Source organism: Triturus cristatus, chromosome 3_2 (assembly GCF_964204655.1).
Source record: "Triturus cristatus chromosome 3_2, aTriCri1.1, whole genome shotgun sequence".
Lineage (NCBI taxonomy): Eukaryota > Metazoa > Chordata > Amphibia > Caudata > Salamandridae > Triturus > Triturus cristatus.
Window position 1 is genome coordinate 1,025,780,449 of NC_140584.1, and position 18,469 is coordinate 1,025,798,917.

The 18,469-nt window shown below is 44.8% G+C and overlaps 1 protein-coding gene across 2 annotated transcripts in view; it reads right to left on the reverse strand.

Moving 5' to 3' along the window:
- Window positions 1-6,905: 6,905 nt before the first annotated feature.
- TRIM50 (tripartite motif containing 50) overlaps window positions 6,906-18,469 on the reverse strand; it is a 145,419-nt gene continuing 133,855 nt past the window's right edge. For both annotated transcript variants that reach the window (XM_085649662.1, XM_085649661.1), the window contains one exon: window positions 6,906-11,262. In XM_085649662.1, coding sequence (XP_085505788.1) covers window positions 10,715-11,262 — 548 coding nt within the window. In that variant the 3' untranslated portion in view covers window positions 6,906-10,714. The remainder of the gene's footprint in view (window positions 11,263-18,469) is intronic.

Consider the following 18,469-nt stretch of genomic DNA (forward strand, 5'->3'; position numbering starts at 1 on the left):
ATTTATCGCATGCAAAACCATGCGAGCTGTGTCACCTTCCCATTGCCACCTCGGCCCCCCCCTTCCAGAATATCCCCAGTATCCCTTCTTGCGAATTGATAGTTTACACTCATATATTTTCTCGCTCTTCTTCTCCCCATGTACACTATGAGTCCAGGTTATGTTAGTGACATCGACGCTTAAATATTCTAGGCAGAAAGGTTTACTAAACAATAATATTATAGGAATTACTTTTTTTAATAGAGCACAGATACGTACCTAGCCTTGTTATGTACTTATCACCTCTATCGATAAGTACTTATTGCAACGCCATACTATTTCAGGCACAACAATGACCCAGATATTAGTATTACCTTAGGGACATCCTTGTGAATTTTGCACAGGTACGTGCCAAACATTTTTTGGGAAATGCAATTTGAATTTACAGATATATTGAGGACAGAAGCAATCACTCTTCTTTGGAATTTTCCCAGCTGCACTAAGGCTGGGACGGAATTATAACCAGCCAGAATGCATGTCCCTTAGATAGTTTATTAGATAGTTTATTGGCCTCGATTGGCCCCCGTCTTCTAAATAAAAGATATGTGTACAGGACCTTGATATTCTATACGTTTTTTAGGCTCATAACACGATCCGGTATACATACAGGTAGGCCTGGGCCTATACCCAGTACATACGTACTACCAACTCACACCATTAACATAACTGTTATGCGCACATGTTCCCTTTTCTCATGAATTTGTTATAATATTCATCCTTCACGATCCCCTATTCACTCAGCTGCATTAGCTTGTCCAATTGCTTTCTGGTGTTAATACTGTTTTATCCACCTCGTTAGACATTACCCAACACCATGAATCTACGTATTAGACATTGCGAGATGTTTTATTGCACAATTAGACACTTACGCGGTGAAGTTATTGGTTCACATATATCTGTTGTTTGATGATATTTGACATAAATAATGCACAGTTGGGACCACTGTCACATCATATGTACAATAAGCATCAATTGTGCCCACATGTATGGGCTTATATTCTGTTTTATATATGTTTTTCCAGCCCTGAGGAAGTCGCGGGTCTCTTGTCCCGATCGACGAAACACGTGTTGGCTGGAGCTACAACGAGAGAACATTAAATTCATCTATATACAACATAATTGTTCCTTTGCTATAAGTGATTACTTAGAACACTGTTTGTATGTGTGCCAGGGCTTGATATGTAATGTACTTTTTACCATAATCACGCTTAGCTTTCTCCCACTATGTCCATCATTTTCCTCTCCCCCTTTCTAAGTTTGCGAAAGACTTTGAAGGTTTGAAGAGAAATGACCAATCATTTACAGGCTCACAACTGTAGGTTACTGGGAATATTTTACACCCTGAAAAGGTCCACACGTTTGTTAGCCTTTACAAAATATTCTGATTTTGGATAGCATGGTGTAATTAGCGGGAGACACCGACCTTTCAATGAAATTAGTAAATAGCGTGGTTGATGGCCCTAGACCGCACCAGGCAGAGTTACATTCCACAGAGCTCAATGAGTTCCCCATTCCAGAATGGAACACACCGGCCCACAGAGCACACCATCATCTAGAACCCATCACTAATCAAAGATGTAAAACACCACAATATATACAGAGTTAAACACTACACACGGTCCACGAGAAAAATGTGAAGATGTTAGCATTAAATTGAACCCGTTTAGTAGACTGAATGTATTTGAATCTGTGCAGCACATCAGCCGCTTTTCACTTATTTTCTTGTACATCCATTTAGTGTGCATTTCTACCGCACTACTTTGCCCCATCGCTTAGAAAAAAAGTCTGATGATTAAATCTGCAGAAAGGAAGAGTCTTGCAGACCTTATTTATTCCTCTGAGCATAGACAGCCAACGTGAATGTTAATCTAAAATTAAAAAGTATGTTAATCGCCCCCAAAAATATGATCCATCACTGGTACTGCAATGACGGATTGTGTGGCAATTGAGTCCAGGAGGTCAATAGATTCACAGATGACAGTTTGAAGTACAAGGGAGGGGGTTGTGGCCATCTTGTGACAATAAAGTGAACAATGATGAGAAGTGTCTGTCAAAGATGTTGAGGTGATGGTCTGTCGCTTAAATTAGTATATTACCCATCCTGAAGATGGATATGGAGATCTCTCCTCTAAAGCTTTGGGACGATGCAGTAGTGAGTTCAGGTTCATAGGGAATTTTGATTGTTTTTGTAACTTTTAGATGTGGAAGGGAGATGTTTCTCCATTGTGTAGGGAGTTTTGTGTAGAAAATGAAGTAAGTTTGTGTTACTGTTGCTCGCGTTGTAGTAGGTATCAGCTATTAGTTTATCCAGAACTTGTATGCCTAGATTTTGTTTGAACTTTTAAATTACATTATTTTGGAGTGTTTTGGGATATTTTAGGCTCCATATCTCTCAAGTGAAGTGTCGTAGGGTTTAGGGTAGGGGAGTGTCATGGTGCTGTTCCTTTTATTCTAGTCCCTGCAGAGATAGGGTGATGTACAGTGTATTTTTGTGTATTATAGGTAAATACCCAGGTTAAGGATCAGTGTCCTGTGATGGAGCAAAGCACTATCTATAACAGTGCCTGGAAGACTCTTTGGTAATCCTCTGGAGTCTTTCTTCACTTTTCATAATTGTGAGTCTCTGGAAAGTCCTGTCTCTCTTTTCATGCTCCCATTGCCGATAAATGGACTGGACTCCTTTCACCTTTCCCGGCTTGGTAATGGGGTCAAGTCCTATCTCATTTTCCATGCTCTCATTATTGTAGACCTCTCTCGCTTTTCAGAGTTGGTAGTGAGGAGCAAGTCCTCCCTCGCCATCTATGCTCCCATTGTTGTAGTCCTTTCATGCTTTTAAGGTCGAGCCTGGGCAAAACATGCGCTCCTCTGCTGAATGCAGTATTGGAGTATGGAATAGAAGCCCCGCCCACTCCCCCGTCCATTTTTGTCATTGGCTTGTGTCATTATCCTTCGTAAATGCTGGCTTCTGATTCGTTAACAGGCTTGGTAGTCCCTCCTTAGTACCGCCTTGTCTTCTATTGTAACCTACCATGAGGACTGGCCCATTTACTTTGGTTGTTACACGGTACGTCTTTTTTTAGTCTGTAAGCACTATATTCTTTAACAAGTTTCTCCTAGTGCAGGCACAACATGCTTTCCTGCAACATTCAGCATGCTATGCACGTTTTCACTTTCCGAGCAGCAAGGACCATGGCGCCCACTTCTTTGAATAAGTCTCGCTGTTAGAAGAGTTTGAGCTATTTGCATTGTAAAAGAAAATGCCTTTTATTTATGTGTTAATTAGCAAAACAGATAAATAAAAGGAATTGTCATTTACAATGCCAATAGCTTAAACTCTCGCGAACGCGAGACCTATAGCATTGCAAATGCATGTTTAAAACAGCTGGTGGGGGGTGGGGGGAGGGGGGGACACACCACAGTAGTGAAAGTAGGGGCACGGAAGACACTAGAAGAAAACAAAAACCATCATGTCGGTCTTTAAAGGAGTAGCACCCCCACCATGTGTTTGTGCATGATGCACTTTGCTGCTGGCAGGCGATCGAACATTATGCACAGCAATTGCGGATTATGAGCCAAGTTACAGTGCCAAAGAGTAAACTGTGAACTTGATAAGCAACCATCCAGCATCTCAGTCGGCGAGCACTGCACTACTAGCGGTGGTCTTTGTTTTGCATCGGTGAGCTCTTCCCCACATGGGCCACGGACCTGCCCGAGCCCTTTCTGCGGTGATCCGGGCACGGAGGACGGGCGCAGGGATCAAGGGCCGCTGCTCTTGAGGGTGTTCTGCCCTCGAGGGGGAACTGCCAACACATATGTACTTGCTGGCCACACAGGACGAGCAGCACAGAGACCTGAGCCCCAAGTTCCAAGCGAGGGTTCGGTGCAGGACCTCTGGAAGTTGGGCGTAAAGGGGGGGGTACCGGGGTGCTAGGGAGCTTTGGTGGAGGGGTGGCACGCTACTCCAATTGTGCCGTGGATGGAATGGGGTTTGTGTGGTGTGCGGTTCCTGCGCGAGTAATGGAGTGGTGTTGCTTCTTTTTTTTGTTGCCGTGCCTTGCGATGCATGTTGGAGCTGAGGCTGCCGTGGTTGGTGTGGAGGCGTGGTTGACTATACATCCAGATGCGGGTGGTGTGTGTCCTGTCCCGCAGTGCTACTGGTCCTCGACCCCCGCACACTTGGGAGCATCTGACGGCAGGAGTGGAGGAGCGTGCAAGAACGTTTTGGTGGGGAGGGGGTTGCACGGGGGTGAGCACGATCAGGTGGCGGAGGAGTGGTTGGGGTGGGCGTCATCGGTGCGGCCAGGTGTGCGCAGGAGCCGGAGAATGGCAGGGCGGCGATTTGGGCACCATTCTGGGAGGGATGTTTTTGCTGGGCTCTGCCCACTGGGCATTGGCGTGTGACTGGTCTGGTGGCAGGGTTGGGGGGCGGGAGACGAGGCCTTCTGAAAAAAATGATTTTTTCGATAAGGCGAACAGGGGGCTGGCTAGGATCCATGGCGTGGTCACGGAAATGTTTGGGAGGGGCAGGAGCGGAATGTTTGCGGGACTAGTTTGGTCCTAATGGGTACTGGTGTTCTCCCATAGAAGGTATATGTGGAGAAGTGCACGCATTTGAATGTTTGAATTACTAGTTTGGTCTTGGTGGGTGCTGTACTCTCCAATTCAATGTATTTGAGGGGGCGGGCACTTGCTGTATTGTATGCACAACTTGTTTGGTCCTAGTGGGGGCTGGTGCTCTCCCGGCTGCTGGAGCAGATGCGCAGCTGGAGCCGGGTTTTTGGGTAGCACAACGGCAAGTAGTTGCGGGAGGCGGGGGGGGGGGGGGTTGTGGTATCAGGATGGCCGACTTTGGAGCGGGGTTGGGAGTGGTGAGAGTGTAGGGGCATGGGGGCCCTTGTGTCGGTGGCTTGGAGTGGGGCAGGGTCTAATTACAAGGGTAAGGCGGGGAAACAAGGCAGCGCAGGAGAGAGTTTTGCTGATAACAATGGAGTGGGTCGGTGAGGGTGCATTGCCCCCACGTGCCTGTAATTATGGTCGGGGTGGGGTACTCAGAGGAAGCGATGCAGTAGGCAAACTTCGCTTAAATTTAAGAGAAAACACAAGCGTAGTGCTGCTGTACTGTTTGAGGTGAGGGAGGGGAGTAGGTTGGGTTGGGGGGAGCGGTGGGTCTTGAGAGGGATGAGGTGCCGTTCAGCAGGGAGAAAGGGGGGGAGAGAGGTGGGGGCAGCCGGCGGGATATGCTGATGCGCCAGTAGAAATGGGGGTGCACAGGGAGGGCGCAGCGCGGGTCGCAGTGCTGTCCAATAGATGGGGTGGGTCCTCGGTAGGCGGTGGAGTGTGCGGTTTACTCCGCCGACAGAGGACAAAACAGGACGGAGGAACGTGTTATACGGCCTCTCCCGTGGGCGAAAATCAGGAAGTGAATGAGGGCTCATTTGTTATTTTGTTTGCCTTTATGCCAAATAGCGCGCTGTCAGACATAGCTAGCTGGTGCCTGTCTCCCAGACTGTATGGGCAATTAGTATAACAGGTACTCCGTTTCCCTGTGGCGCTTCTGTTTTCTGGTTGTTTATGTGTGCAGGGATTAGGTAAATGAAGCTGCGATGGAATTACTTTACTCTTGCAGCTCAAAATGCGCGCAAACTGTTCCTGGAAGTAAAGGGCCTGCCGTAGAGGAACATTTTATGTGTTGAATTTTCTTCCTCTGCCGCATCTTGGGTTCCTGTAAACAAACATATGCGCGTGAAGCCAGGCTCTACTGCCACGTTATTGCCCGCATAGGGACGAAGGGAAGGGAACGAGGGGCATGCGGACCGCACAGCAAAAGAGACGCCGTACACATCCACATCTCTTCAGCAAAACAGACGGCGTACATGTGCACATGGCCTGTCTGTACGCATGCACATCTCCTCAGCAAAAGAGACGCCGTACATGTGCACATCTCCTGTCCCCCTTCGGAAGCAAAACCCACAACAATAGATCTTGCCAAGGCGAGCAGCGCATGCGCTGCATCGCTAGGCGAGACCTAAAAAATGGTGTAGCGTAGTCTGGGGTTTTATGTTCAGACACTTTGGGGACTGGTTCTTTAAAAAAGGACTACCTTGATAGAATATACCACCCCAATTATAAACCTAAAAGGTATCTCACCTCCACACCTTGATATATTTGTGGACTCTGCTTTTCCAGAATTTTCTAACTCCCTTCGTTCCACCAAGTGAAATATCACTACTTTTAGAATGAACCTAGGATTATTTACAGGACAACAAGCTGGATAAAACTTGCAAAACACTTCTCATTTCTCCAAAAGGCTATACATAGCAAATGGCAGTGAATTAAAACTGAGACGGTGATTATGAATAGAATAGAGCGGTATAGAGTGGTATCAATGGGTGGAATACAACTCTGACCAGATACAACTAGCCCAGTTTCCCAGCACCTGGATTTCCCAGGCGCCAGAACACTGGCCACAATATTACTGGCTGGAAAATCCAGAGGGTAAAAGGGCAACAAGATCAGTCAGGTTTAAAACAGATGGTACAAGTGAGGAGATTGTCTCTGGAATTGCAACTCCACATGCAGACAATCATCTGCATGTGATTACCCATTCTAGGGACAACAACCCAGAATAGGCAGATTTAAGTATAGACATACCAGCCAGAATTATTAGTTCCAGCCACTGAGTATTCCTGCACATAAATCCGCCTTACTCGTAATTGGGGCCATAATGTTCATCTACTGGTTTCCTAAATATCTCCATGGACAATGTAAGGTCATTTTTCATATGCTTAGGAGTAGTGATGGTCTATTGCAGATTTTCACTGGAATACAATACACGGTCAAGAAATCAGACAGATCATATGTTGTAATGAGAATAAATGGAAAGCATGCGTTTATTTCATTTTGCTGAAATCCAGATTTTCAACTGGTTTAACATCAGTGTTGAACATCATAGGTGATCTAATAAAACCATTAACTCTTATTCAAACCTTCTTCTGATCCCTAATCAGGAATCGTAAATCTATGCGAAACACCATTCTCTCTTCTGACATTCTGGTAAGCTATGGAGATCCACCTCTCAAAATGACATCTAATACTATTTCTCAAATTTTTCTCTTAATGCCATCTTGATATTGCTTAGGTTTTATTCTCTAAGTTTTACTGCACAGTGTTCGATTGCCTTTCCTACTAGAGACGTTCTCTGATCATACGTACACAAATAAACAGAGATAAACTTCAGTGATTTAATTTGGTACAAACTTTGACTCCAATAACTTTTGACTGAAATTCATCATTAGATAAGACAGACATCACATTGGTAAATAATCTTTATTTTTAAATGCTTTTTTGAGTCTTATCACAAGGATTATGAAGATGGGAATCTCTTTAATGTTATGTTATGTTATTGGTGATTTATAACGCGCACGGCTACTCAGAAGAGTGTTCCGGCACGACCCAGCAAAAGAGAACAGTGAAAAAGAAGGAGAACAGGCTTAATGAAATAGGAAAGTTTTAAGTTTTTTCCTGAACTGAGCGGGGTTTTGAAGGCTCCGGAGCTCCGGGGGGAGGGAGTTCCATGACTTAGTCGCCAGATAAGACAATGAGCTGCCACCGTTTTTCAGACGAATTTTGGGTACAGAAGCTAGGCACGAGTTCGACGAATGCAAGTGTCTGCCTGGAACATAGAACGAAAAACGTTTCCTCAGGTACATAGGGCCGTATTCGTAAAGTGTCGCATGGCCCGTCACTAAAGCCTTGAACAAGACCCTAATAATTAACCACCACAGGGGCAGCCCAAACCACCTGAACAGGGGGAATCAGTATTTTATCCTAACAATGGTTCACAGCGTACACAAAATTATAATAACACAAACAAGTCAGACAACACTACACACCTAAAAGTGAAAAGAAAAAGATAATGGAAAATGCGGCCCTTATATAGGAATACAAATTTGTTTATAGAAACATATAAAAAATTCTTTATTTAATAAAAAAGTAATATAGTGAGGCTCAGACATGTAAGCTGGTACATATAACAATTAATAGACATATACAACCAGACAGGTGGCATACAAAAAGAGGTTACATAAAAGTCGGAGTTCCAAAACAACAATGGAACTACAAAACACAAAACAATGTGTCCTCCATAAATTGCGGCCACAATTGCGTCGACGATGTTTCGACCTTTGTCATAAGTACATGGTCATCTTCAGGACAGATAAATAAGTGAGCATCCCAGACAATTTTATTTGCAGGAAAGGAACAAGTAGAATGCAACTCAATGCTTGTATATTACAATTTTATGTTTGTGTAAGATGAAAATATTAACTAGGCGCACTGTATAATTCAGCTTCTTTCGACTCTTTAACTAACTCAGCGACTATTTTGGGGTTAATCACTCAATTGCCGACCAGCAATTGAGTTGCGACGGAATCTAAGTGATGTTCGGGCGCTTTCTGGAAAAACAATGATAAGATACTACCCACCCACGACTAGCTATGTGTGATTAACCCCAAAATAGTCGCTGAGGTAAAGAGTCGAAAGAAGCTGAATTATACAGTGCGCCTAGTTAATATTTTCAATATTTTCATCTTACACAAACATAACATTTTTATATACAAGCATTGAGTTGCATTCTACTTATTCCTTTCCTGCAAATAAAATTGTCTGGTGGGATGCTCAGTTATTTTTCTGTCCTGAAGATGACCATGTACTTATGACAAAGGTCGAAACGTCGTTGACGCAATTGTGGCTGCAATTTATGGAGGACACATTGTTTTGTGTGTTGTAGTTCCATTGTTGTTTTGGAACTCCGACTTTTATGTAACCTCTTTTTGTATGCCACCTGTCTGGTTGTATATGTCTATTAATTGTTATATGTACCAGCTTACATGTCTGAGCCTCACTATATTACTTTTTTTATTAAATAAATAATTTTTTATATGTTTCTATAAACAAATGTGTCTCCTATATAAAGGCCGCATTTTCCATTATCTTTTTCTTTTCACTTTTAGGTGTGTAGTGTTGTCTGACTTAAGTATTTGTGATCTAAATATGTTTGTGTTATGATAATTTTGTGTAGGCTGTGAACCATTGAACAAGACCCTAGCTTTTAACGGCAACCAATGCAAATTACGGAGATGTTGCCTCACGCTAGTATGTTTGGGTAGGTCCAGCAGCAACCGCACAGCGACATTCTGCACCACCTGCAATTTATCCATTAGGTAGCCAGGGAGACCTACATACAATGCATTGGCATAATCAAGACGGGAGGTGACCAAGGCCCTGATTACTGTTTATTTGGTGGAAAGAGGCAACAGGAACAGACATTTTCTGAGCATCTTCAAAATGCCGAAACAGGTACCTGTCAATTTGCTAATTTAATTATTAAAACTAAGTTTTTCGTCAAACCAGATCCCCAGGTTCTTCACAGGGAGACCCGAAGGGGATGGTCGTGGAGCATCAGCGGGCCAACAGTGATGAAGAAACAGATAAGCGAAATCCCCCAAAAAAGTATCTCCGTTTTATCTTCATTGCATTTCAGCTGGGCCGAAGTAAACCGGTTGAACAACGCAGACAGGCAGGATCTAACGTGGTCCATACTGGACTCATGCTTTTTCCAGGTGAACAAAAGCTGGGTATCATCAGCATATGCTACTACTTTAGGACCAAAGTCCTCAGTTAGCTGGATAAGAGGGGTTATATAAAGATTAAATAACAGAGGACTCAGTATGGATCCCTGAGGGACCCGTGTTTGAACAGCTTGGGTGGTAGATGTAAAAGGAGGGATTCACACTTGCTGGGTTCTACCGTCAAGGAAGGACTTTAGCCATTCCCATGCGGCACCGATGATACCAAGCCTCTGCAATCGGGCCAGGAGGTGGGCATGGGGAACAGTATCAAAGGCGGCAGATAGGTCCAAAAGGACCAAAATTGCCCTGCCCCCATCATCTAACGACTCCCGGATGGCCTCTGAGATTTCCACCAAGGCAGACTCAGTGCTGTAAGAAGCACGGAAACCCGATTGAGAAGTGTGCAACAAGCCGTGTTGTTCAATATAAGCGGTAAGTTGTTTGTTCACAAGTTTCTCACAGACTTTGGCCACGCCCAGCAGCAGAGAGATAGGCCAATAGCTGGAGGGAATATGAGGATCAAGCATTGGCTTTTTTATAAGAGGGACCAGCATGGCCTTCTGTACATCCCCTGTGAAGACAAATAGAGTGCCCCATCTTCCCGTCTTTCAAACTATGAGCATATATTTCTCACTGAGTCCTGTGTAGTTTCACCAATTTTTATTAAAAGTAAATGGGACCCATATTGTATTGGAATTTGAAGGAAGTCATCTAGGACCCTTAGTGTATTCTGCTCTTCAAGGGGAGCTACTACAGCGCCTCTGGTCTGCAATAGGTAGTGCCAGTGCACAGCTATGTAATGAGCCATCTGTGGATAAGAAATTTGTGTTCAAGATAGGCAGTGTGCATTATACTGCAATTGTAATTCTTGCCAATTACTGTCCTCAAGTGTTCCACTGCTGGAGTGACCACATGCAAGAGCCTGTTCACCGAGAGCAGAAGAGCATGCATTTCTTAAGAGCAGAGTTCAATCCAGGCTGAGATTCAGTGCAGTACACAGTGTCAGGGACAGTGTTAACAATCTTCTTAAAGGCATGGACTGCTCCTCATGCAGAGGACAGGATGAGAGGAAGAGTGTTTGTGCCCCGCTCTTGCCAGCAGGCATCTAGGAGAGGGAACAACTTGCCTTGGAAATCTGCCTGGAAGGTGTAGATGTGTATAAGCTCATGGGGACTGTCAGCATTGTAGAAGGACAGCTCTCCCCTCTCATAATCGAGGAAGATTCCCACACGCTGTGGTCGGCTTGTGACGGGCAGCGTGACACGGGGATTGGTGAAGGCCTCATAAATCTTGCCTTCCTTTAGGCCAATGACCCAGATGCCATTCTCAGGAGACTTTACTAGCTTGCCTTTGCGGCTAGTGGTGCCCTTCATGATGCCTAGGCGCCACTTCTGCTTGGTGCCCACAATCACTTCCCAGTAGTGCTTGCCTGTGGAGAAGCCTTTATTGGCCAAGACACAGTTGCTATAGTCGAAGCGCTCAGGGTTGCTGTCCCGTCGATTGTATAGGAGTCTGCATTGCACCACAGTGTCCCCCTTAGAAAGGTCAAGAACTGGATGGGCCGTCATAGGGTCCAGCCTAAGCACCTCTGGAGCTGTGGAAATAAAAATGAATGAGTATCATTATAAGGGGTCACATAATACATTTAGGTCAAATAATACATATATCTGCTATATTGTTTAGCATATGCACTATGTATGGACTCACAAAACCTATTTGTATATAAATTATGAATTAATGACAAGAATGAAATAGTTTATTTTATGATGGGTGCATACATTTCTCATCCCACATTTAGAATGGTTTGCACCATTGAGGGTCTTACAAGAAGTCCTCACATCCAACAAGGCATCCTAAAGTATAGAATGTATTGGTAGATCTGTGTGCCTGCTCGCACTAAGCCTGTTCTCTAATTTATGCATGCAAAAACATATAAAGTCTAGAGACGATTCACCGCATGCATTGTTCTCGCCCATCTAATGCTTCCTGTTAGCTGGGCAGTGGATACCTCTTCCAGGGAGTGCTATCTGAATGTTATGTTACATGTTCTGCTAACATGATATTCGGCCAGTGGCAGCCAACACATACACACAGTGGAGGGACGGGGGAGGGACGAAGCGTGTGTGGGAGTGCGAGATAGTGTTCGGGGGAGGGTGGGGGGAACATAATAAGAATAATAAAACATTTTTAAAAACTTAAACTTACCTGCTGCTGAACGGTCGCTGCATCGCGCCATGGTTCTGGGATGTCCCAGCAGACAGTGCAGGCTAGTCACAGACTCCCTGCCCAATTGCAGGGATCGGCCTGAACAGGCTAGAAAGATACCCTGCCCAGACCAGGGAGTCTGTGGGGTTTCTCTTACTCAGCTGTTCAATACAGCCGGTTAGAGAAACCTAAGTGCATATGTGAGATTTGGTCGGCCTGAGATGACCAGCCGAACACGCAGGAGCACTAAGAGAGTGCACTAAGACTCCTCCTACCCCTCCCATGCCTCAGCCCCGTCCCTCCCTGCACACGCTGCCTGAGCCAGTGGCTTAAAAAATAAAACAATACTGAAATATCGCTTCATATTTTTGCTCCTGGCTCTGAGCCAGTGGCGCGACTCTCCTCTGCCATTGCAGAGGAGCCTCTCCTGTATCTGGCAGTCAGCCAATGCTGCCAGAGCCGACCTGACAAGTGTTAACAAAAAATGATAACATAGCAGAAGCTCAAGAACGAAATGGGAAAGTTACACACATTCTTGCCTTGACTGAACCTATGTTAATAAACAGAATGTTTGAAGTAGATGCTGTCTTAAACTAAATTAATTTACAAAAAAAGAACAAACCGGATGTTCAAGTACTCTGGAACTTGTTTGTGATATTGTGAGCTTTTTAACTCTTTTGTCAGGAACGTATTTTAAGAAAGAAATCTGTCTCTGCCAGAAACACTCAGAAGTCCAAGGGGCATATTTTCAACAGATTGCGATAAACGCAAAGTGCGCTTAGCGCGTTTTTTATCATCGCCGGCTATTGCTGGATTCCATCGCCGTGGTAGCGCAGTATTAACAACGCTTTCCTCCAAGGCGATATGAAATCCCGCCATAGCCATAAGAACATGTTTTATCATGAGAAAACAAGCGATCATTTTCCTGCGATGCTGGAAACCTTGCTAATAGGCAGGTTTGGACTTAGCCATCTTTTATATGGGAGGTGGATTACAAGGCTAAGTCGTATTTTTAGCAGGAGTTAAAAACCTGCTACAACGGGGGCTTAGCGCGGCTTTCATTCTCACATTGCGGGTCCGATGCAGCCTTGTTAATATCCCGAAGCTGTCTTAGCGAGTGTTTGTCATGGAGTTGTGTGAAGGAACACCCACTTTGCATGTTATTAGCGATAAATATCGCTGAGATGCAATGTGGAAAAAAAACGGCTGCTAACTCAAGGTAACAAGCGCTAATGCTTGTTAGCGAGTCCTTGTTAATAGTGCAATAGAAAAATCGCCGCTTTTTCGGCGATATACGCCGAAAAAGCAGCGATACTTCTCTTGATAATATGCCCCCATGACTTTTCCCCAGGCCATGCTTCGGCAACTGGAAGGCACAGGAGAGAGAGTTCCCAGGACTAGAGAGCTGCCAGTCATCACCTGTGCTACACTTTGAAATTCAGTGTCAGCTCGGGGGACACTAGCAAGCCCACGGCTAGATGGCTGCGCTCTAGTGCAGCTCTGATGGCAGAGACCCTAATCCGTCAAGAATCTAGGCACAAACGTGACATCCCTATCTGGGAGCCGGGCGGAGGAGTGACAAAAGGAGACACGAAAAGTAAGCAATGCGGTCTCTCAAAATGGTGGCAGCCGGGCGAATCCCACAGTGAAGAAGCTGAAAGAGACCTGGCCGAGGGGGTGAGCTGCGTTGATGAGATAAGGAGGAGCTGGCTGTCCTAGCTGCCCTGCTAGCGTGACCGCAGCCGGACGTGAGACAGCTGCATTGTTACAGGAGAGCCCGCAGCGTAGATGAAAGAGGCGGCCTTGAGTAACGCCGGGACACAGCCGGAGATCAGGGGCAAACGAAGAAGCAAAACCGACTCCCGGTGAGCGTTGGCCCCCGGCTGGTGGTGAGGCAGAGAATGTGCAGCCGCTAACTTACTGCGGCCAGTTGGGTGGCCCACGAGACATCCCACAAGTACTAAGTGTCGAGACTCAGGATGGGATGCGACACCATGACTCCAGGAAAATCCTGAAATGTTTCGTGGATCTCCAAACCGAACTTTATGGTGAGCGGCCCTCGGCGTCCTCAAGCGAGGCAGATGCATACATAAGTCACATTGCACTGGCATGGCTATCCCCTGGCCCGAGGTAATATTTAGTCCAGCCGAAAAGAGAGGAGGATGTGAGGGGGTCATTCACCAGCTACCAAATGGGAAATCGCCTGGAGGGGACTGTCTACCGAGCGAGTTTTACAAAACATACTCAGACCTCCTAACACCCCACCTTCTTGAACTGTATCAAGAGGCATCTCACAATCACTCTCTACCCCCCACGATACGTGAAGCATTACTAATCACACTTTTAAAGCCGGGCAAACCGCTGAATAAGACGGACTCGTATCGACCGTTGTCAATAATTAACACTGATGTAAAAATACTAGCAAAAATAGTCGCATCCCGCCTACAGGATATATTCCCGCTAGATCTACCACTCATAATATTCGCACCCTCTTCCCCCTCATTCACCAGCTGAATCCAGCGATGGCAGCTGCTGATGTCTTTCTAGATGCTGCTAAGGCATTCAACTCCATACAGTGGTCATACATGTTCACCGTGCTGTCCCGAATGGTTGTTGTACACGAACCCGGCTGTGCAAGTTCGTATTAATGGTGAGACCTCAGGTTCCGTGATAATACACAGAGGAACGAGGCAGGGATGCCCGCTTTCCCTGATTTTGTTTGCCCTGGCGCTGGAGCCCCTTGCATGCATTATCCGGCAAAAACACACATCCGTAGCTCTGCGCTTTCACCAACGCCCATTGTCGATCTCGCTATATGCCGACGTTAGAGAACCCAGCATAAACCTAGACCCGATGGGGCAGAGTATGTGAAATACAAATGTTTTTCTGGTTTAAGTATAAATTGGTCCAAATCAATGTTTTTTTCGCTGACCTCTGCCACGGCTTCACACGAACTAGAGTATCCACTCGAAAGGCAAATAGTAATACGGCAAAACTATGGTACAGCTATAACAAAACTGTGAGATCAAGCAGGCCGATTGATACGCCTGCCACTCTCGCTGGTGGACATACTTGCCATCATAAAGATGGTCGTGCTACCTACGTTTTTATATCTATTTACTAACATCCCATTCCCATTAACACAAGACTTCTTTAAAACACTACATACCTGCTTGACAACTCTCACATGGGTGAGTAAGCAACCTTGAATTAAGTGGCAGACGCTTACACAATCTTATCTCAAAGGAGTGTTTGCGGCTCTGGATTTCTTTCTATACTTCCTATGTGCTCAGGCCCATTTTGCTCACTACGGGTATCACCACCAACGATACATAGCACACACTGCTGTGGAAAACGAAGTGGCTCACCCAGCTCTGCTCAATGCAATGGTACCGCATGTGTGGCCATCAAACAATCTTAAATCCTTTGGCCCGGTGTATACCACAACTAGGGCATGGAAAGCACTTGCAACCAGAGCAGACAAAACTCCATTATATGCAACATCATTACCATTAGTGCATCACCCAATAATATCAGTCACAAAGAAGGCAGGGGCACTAACCATCTTACAAGAGGCGGGACTGAATAACATGGGAGATGTCTTCCCTGGGGTATCCTTCCTCATGATTGAAGAGTTCGGAGGCAACTGACAATGCACTCCGTTGCAGAGCTTTGTATATTATAGGCTATGAGCTGCAATGAAAGCACTATGTCCCTGCTTCCCCCAGGATCCGGCTTCACTGACTTCGCTACAGGTCCTGATTTCAAGAACTGATCGGAAGAAACTCATTACTAAGCAATACAACTCTCCCCAGAATTAAGGGGAAAGGAAAAGTGGGACGCAGTCTTGGATGCCCCATTGACGCAGACAGACTGGGAATTCTGCTGCAGCTTATTGGACAGGCTTACATCTAACTGCAATCTTAAGATAATACATTTTAAATACTTGCAACAGGCTTACTACACCCCCCCTCCAGCTTCATAAATATGGGTTGCGTACTGAGGCAATATGCATACGATGCAGAGCTGATGAGGCGGACTTCTTACACCTAGCATGGACATGTGGGCCAGTGTTTCGCCATTGGAAGCGGGTCATACAGACGTTATCCAAAATTATACAGACACAAACAGATTGCCAACCCTCAATATGTCTCTTGGGCCTCCTTAAAATGTTACCCCAGTTAACACGCAAGCTGACAGCAGTGGCATTGGTGATGGCAAAGTGCAGGGTATCCATGTGTTGGGGTGGGAGGAGAGCACCACGGCATGGGGACTGGTTACTTGACCTGGCAGATTGCAAGCTACAATTTGAAACATATGCTGAGGATCCACCTCTGGCATCCATGCCAAAAGACTTTTGGGCCCCATATGTAGTTCACATGCTGTCCACAAACACGGAATAAATGCTGCCTCATGTTGTAATTATTGTGAGAAACGGGGAGGGAGGCGAGTGGTTGGGATTCTAGAGCCTCTGTTAGGATTTCTTTGTTAACCTTTTGCACAGATCTGCCTGTGATATAGAACGCTGCAATACAAAAAAAAAAAAATACAAATTTCAGTGTCCGCTCAAGCGTGCTTTGTCCCTTGAACTCACCCCAGCATGTTTCCAACAATTAGCCATAAACTGTAAGCCTGTGTGTGTGCTTATTGTACTTCCCTAGAGTCTTCCTGTTAGAAGAAACTAAGGTGAACTAACCTTGTTAAGAGTAATGGCGCACAATCCTATGACCAGACATTAGAATGTTCTGGGGCAGAAAGTTAGTTTTAAGTAACCGTGGGCAATGAACTTCGCTCCGCTAGCGGAGGTTCCGGAGATTTGATAACTATGCATTACATCAACATGGAATTCATGCAATAATTCCGACTGCGCCATGTAGCAGAGTTAGCTACTGCACCCACAACCCTTTGATAAAACAACTTTACCGTTACATGCTAAAAAGTATATAACTAATTCACAAAAGTGAACTCTTAAAAAAAAAAAACAGGCAATTAGAGAGGTGATGATTTTGGGGTCCCCACTAACCATTTTTGCCCATAACTGTGCTTGGGGTGGTCCTAGGAGGATTGGACCACCACCACCGCATCGTTCAGCATGATGTGCTCTTTGTGTTCACGGCATCTCCTTGGTTCTCTCCCTAGGTTAGGGAGAACCCCAAAATCATCACCTCTCTCACTGCGTGCTATACTTTCATTGTCACTTTTGTGAGATGACTATATGCATTTTAGCATGTAAAGAATGATAGAATTAATTATTGTTTAAGTAAATGTACTGTTTGTTATATTTTTCATTTTCGTGAGATGGCTATATGTATTTTACCATGTAAAGATAGAAGTTTTACTTAAGATATGTGAGATTTATGTTTTATTAATTGCATTACATTGAAAACACAAGATTTCTGTTTTGTTAATGTGCATAACACATAATTCATTTAAAAACTCTGGAGTAAGCTACTGCACACACAACCCTTTGATAAACAACTTGACCTTAACATGCTAAAAAGCATTAACCAATTCACAAAATAGAGCTTTGAAAAATATCAGGCAATGAGAGAGGTGATGATTTTGGGACCCCGCTAACCTAGGGGACGGACCAAGCAGATGCCTTGAACACACAGAGCATATTATGCTCAACGATTGTGGTGGTCTCATCCTCCTAGGACCACCTCAAGTAAAGTTATGGGCAAAAATACAATGCCAACCAAAGGCCCAGCAAAGCATTATGGGGCGAGATTCCCCTTGAGGAATGTTTTGATATTGGATACTATAATATTCACTGCACTCTAGAATCTCGTCTTTGCTGGACCTTTGGTTGTGATTGTATTTTGGCCCATAACTGTGCTTGGGGTGGTCCTAGGAGGATGAGACCACCACCGCATCGTTCAGTATGATGTGCTCTTTGTGTCCAAGGCATCTGCTTTGTTCTCTCCCTTGGTTAGGGAGGACACCAAAACCATCACGTCTCTCACTGCTTGCTGTATTTTCATTTTTATTTTCACTCTTGTGAGATGACTATATGCATTTTTGCTTGTAAAGATAGAGTTACTTGTTGTTCTATCAAGTATATGTGAGGTTTCTGTTTTATTAATGGGGATGAGACAGAACGTAGTTGCGGAGCGGAGTTCACAGAGTTTTTGTTCAATACCGCAGAATTCCATGTAGCGGTACTCTGTCAACTACGCCCACCCATAGTTTTAAGTGAGATTGATTTTAAAGTTAGATCTAAGACTTCCATTCTCTTTTTACTGTCTAAATGAACCGATGTAAAAGGGTAAACTGTTCTGCTGAGGGTTAGAGGCTCATGAACAAAGTAGTCTTTGCATCTCAGCAGGAATCTCCTTTCCTGTCAAAAATTGTACAATTTTTATGTATTTCTAAATTAGTCTAATGTGCAGCCATGTTATATTCATCTCAGCAGCCAAACGACTCAATTAGCAAGTAGAGTTGTTTGGCCACTGAAATTAATCAGGCTTGAAAGTATTTTGAAGAACTGTGCTTTTGCCACACCAGTACATTATCGTCCACAGGTTTATCCATTACCATCTGGAACCCTATTTCTAGTTTCTAGGTCACAAGAGCACCTCCCCACCAGTGACCAT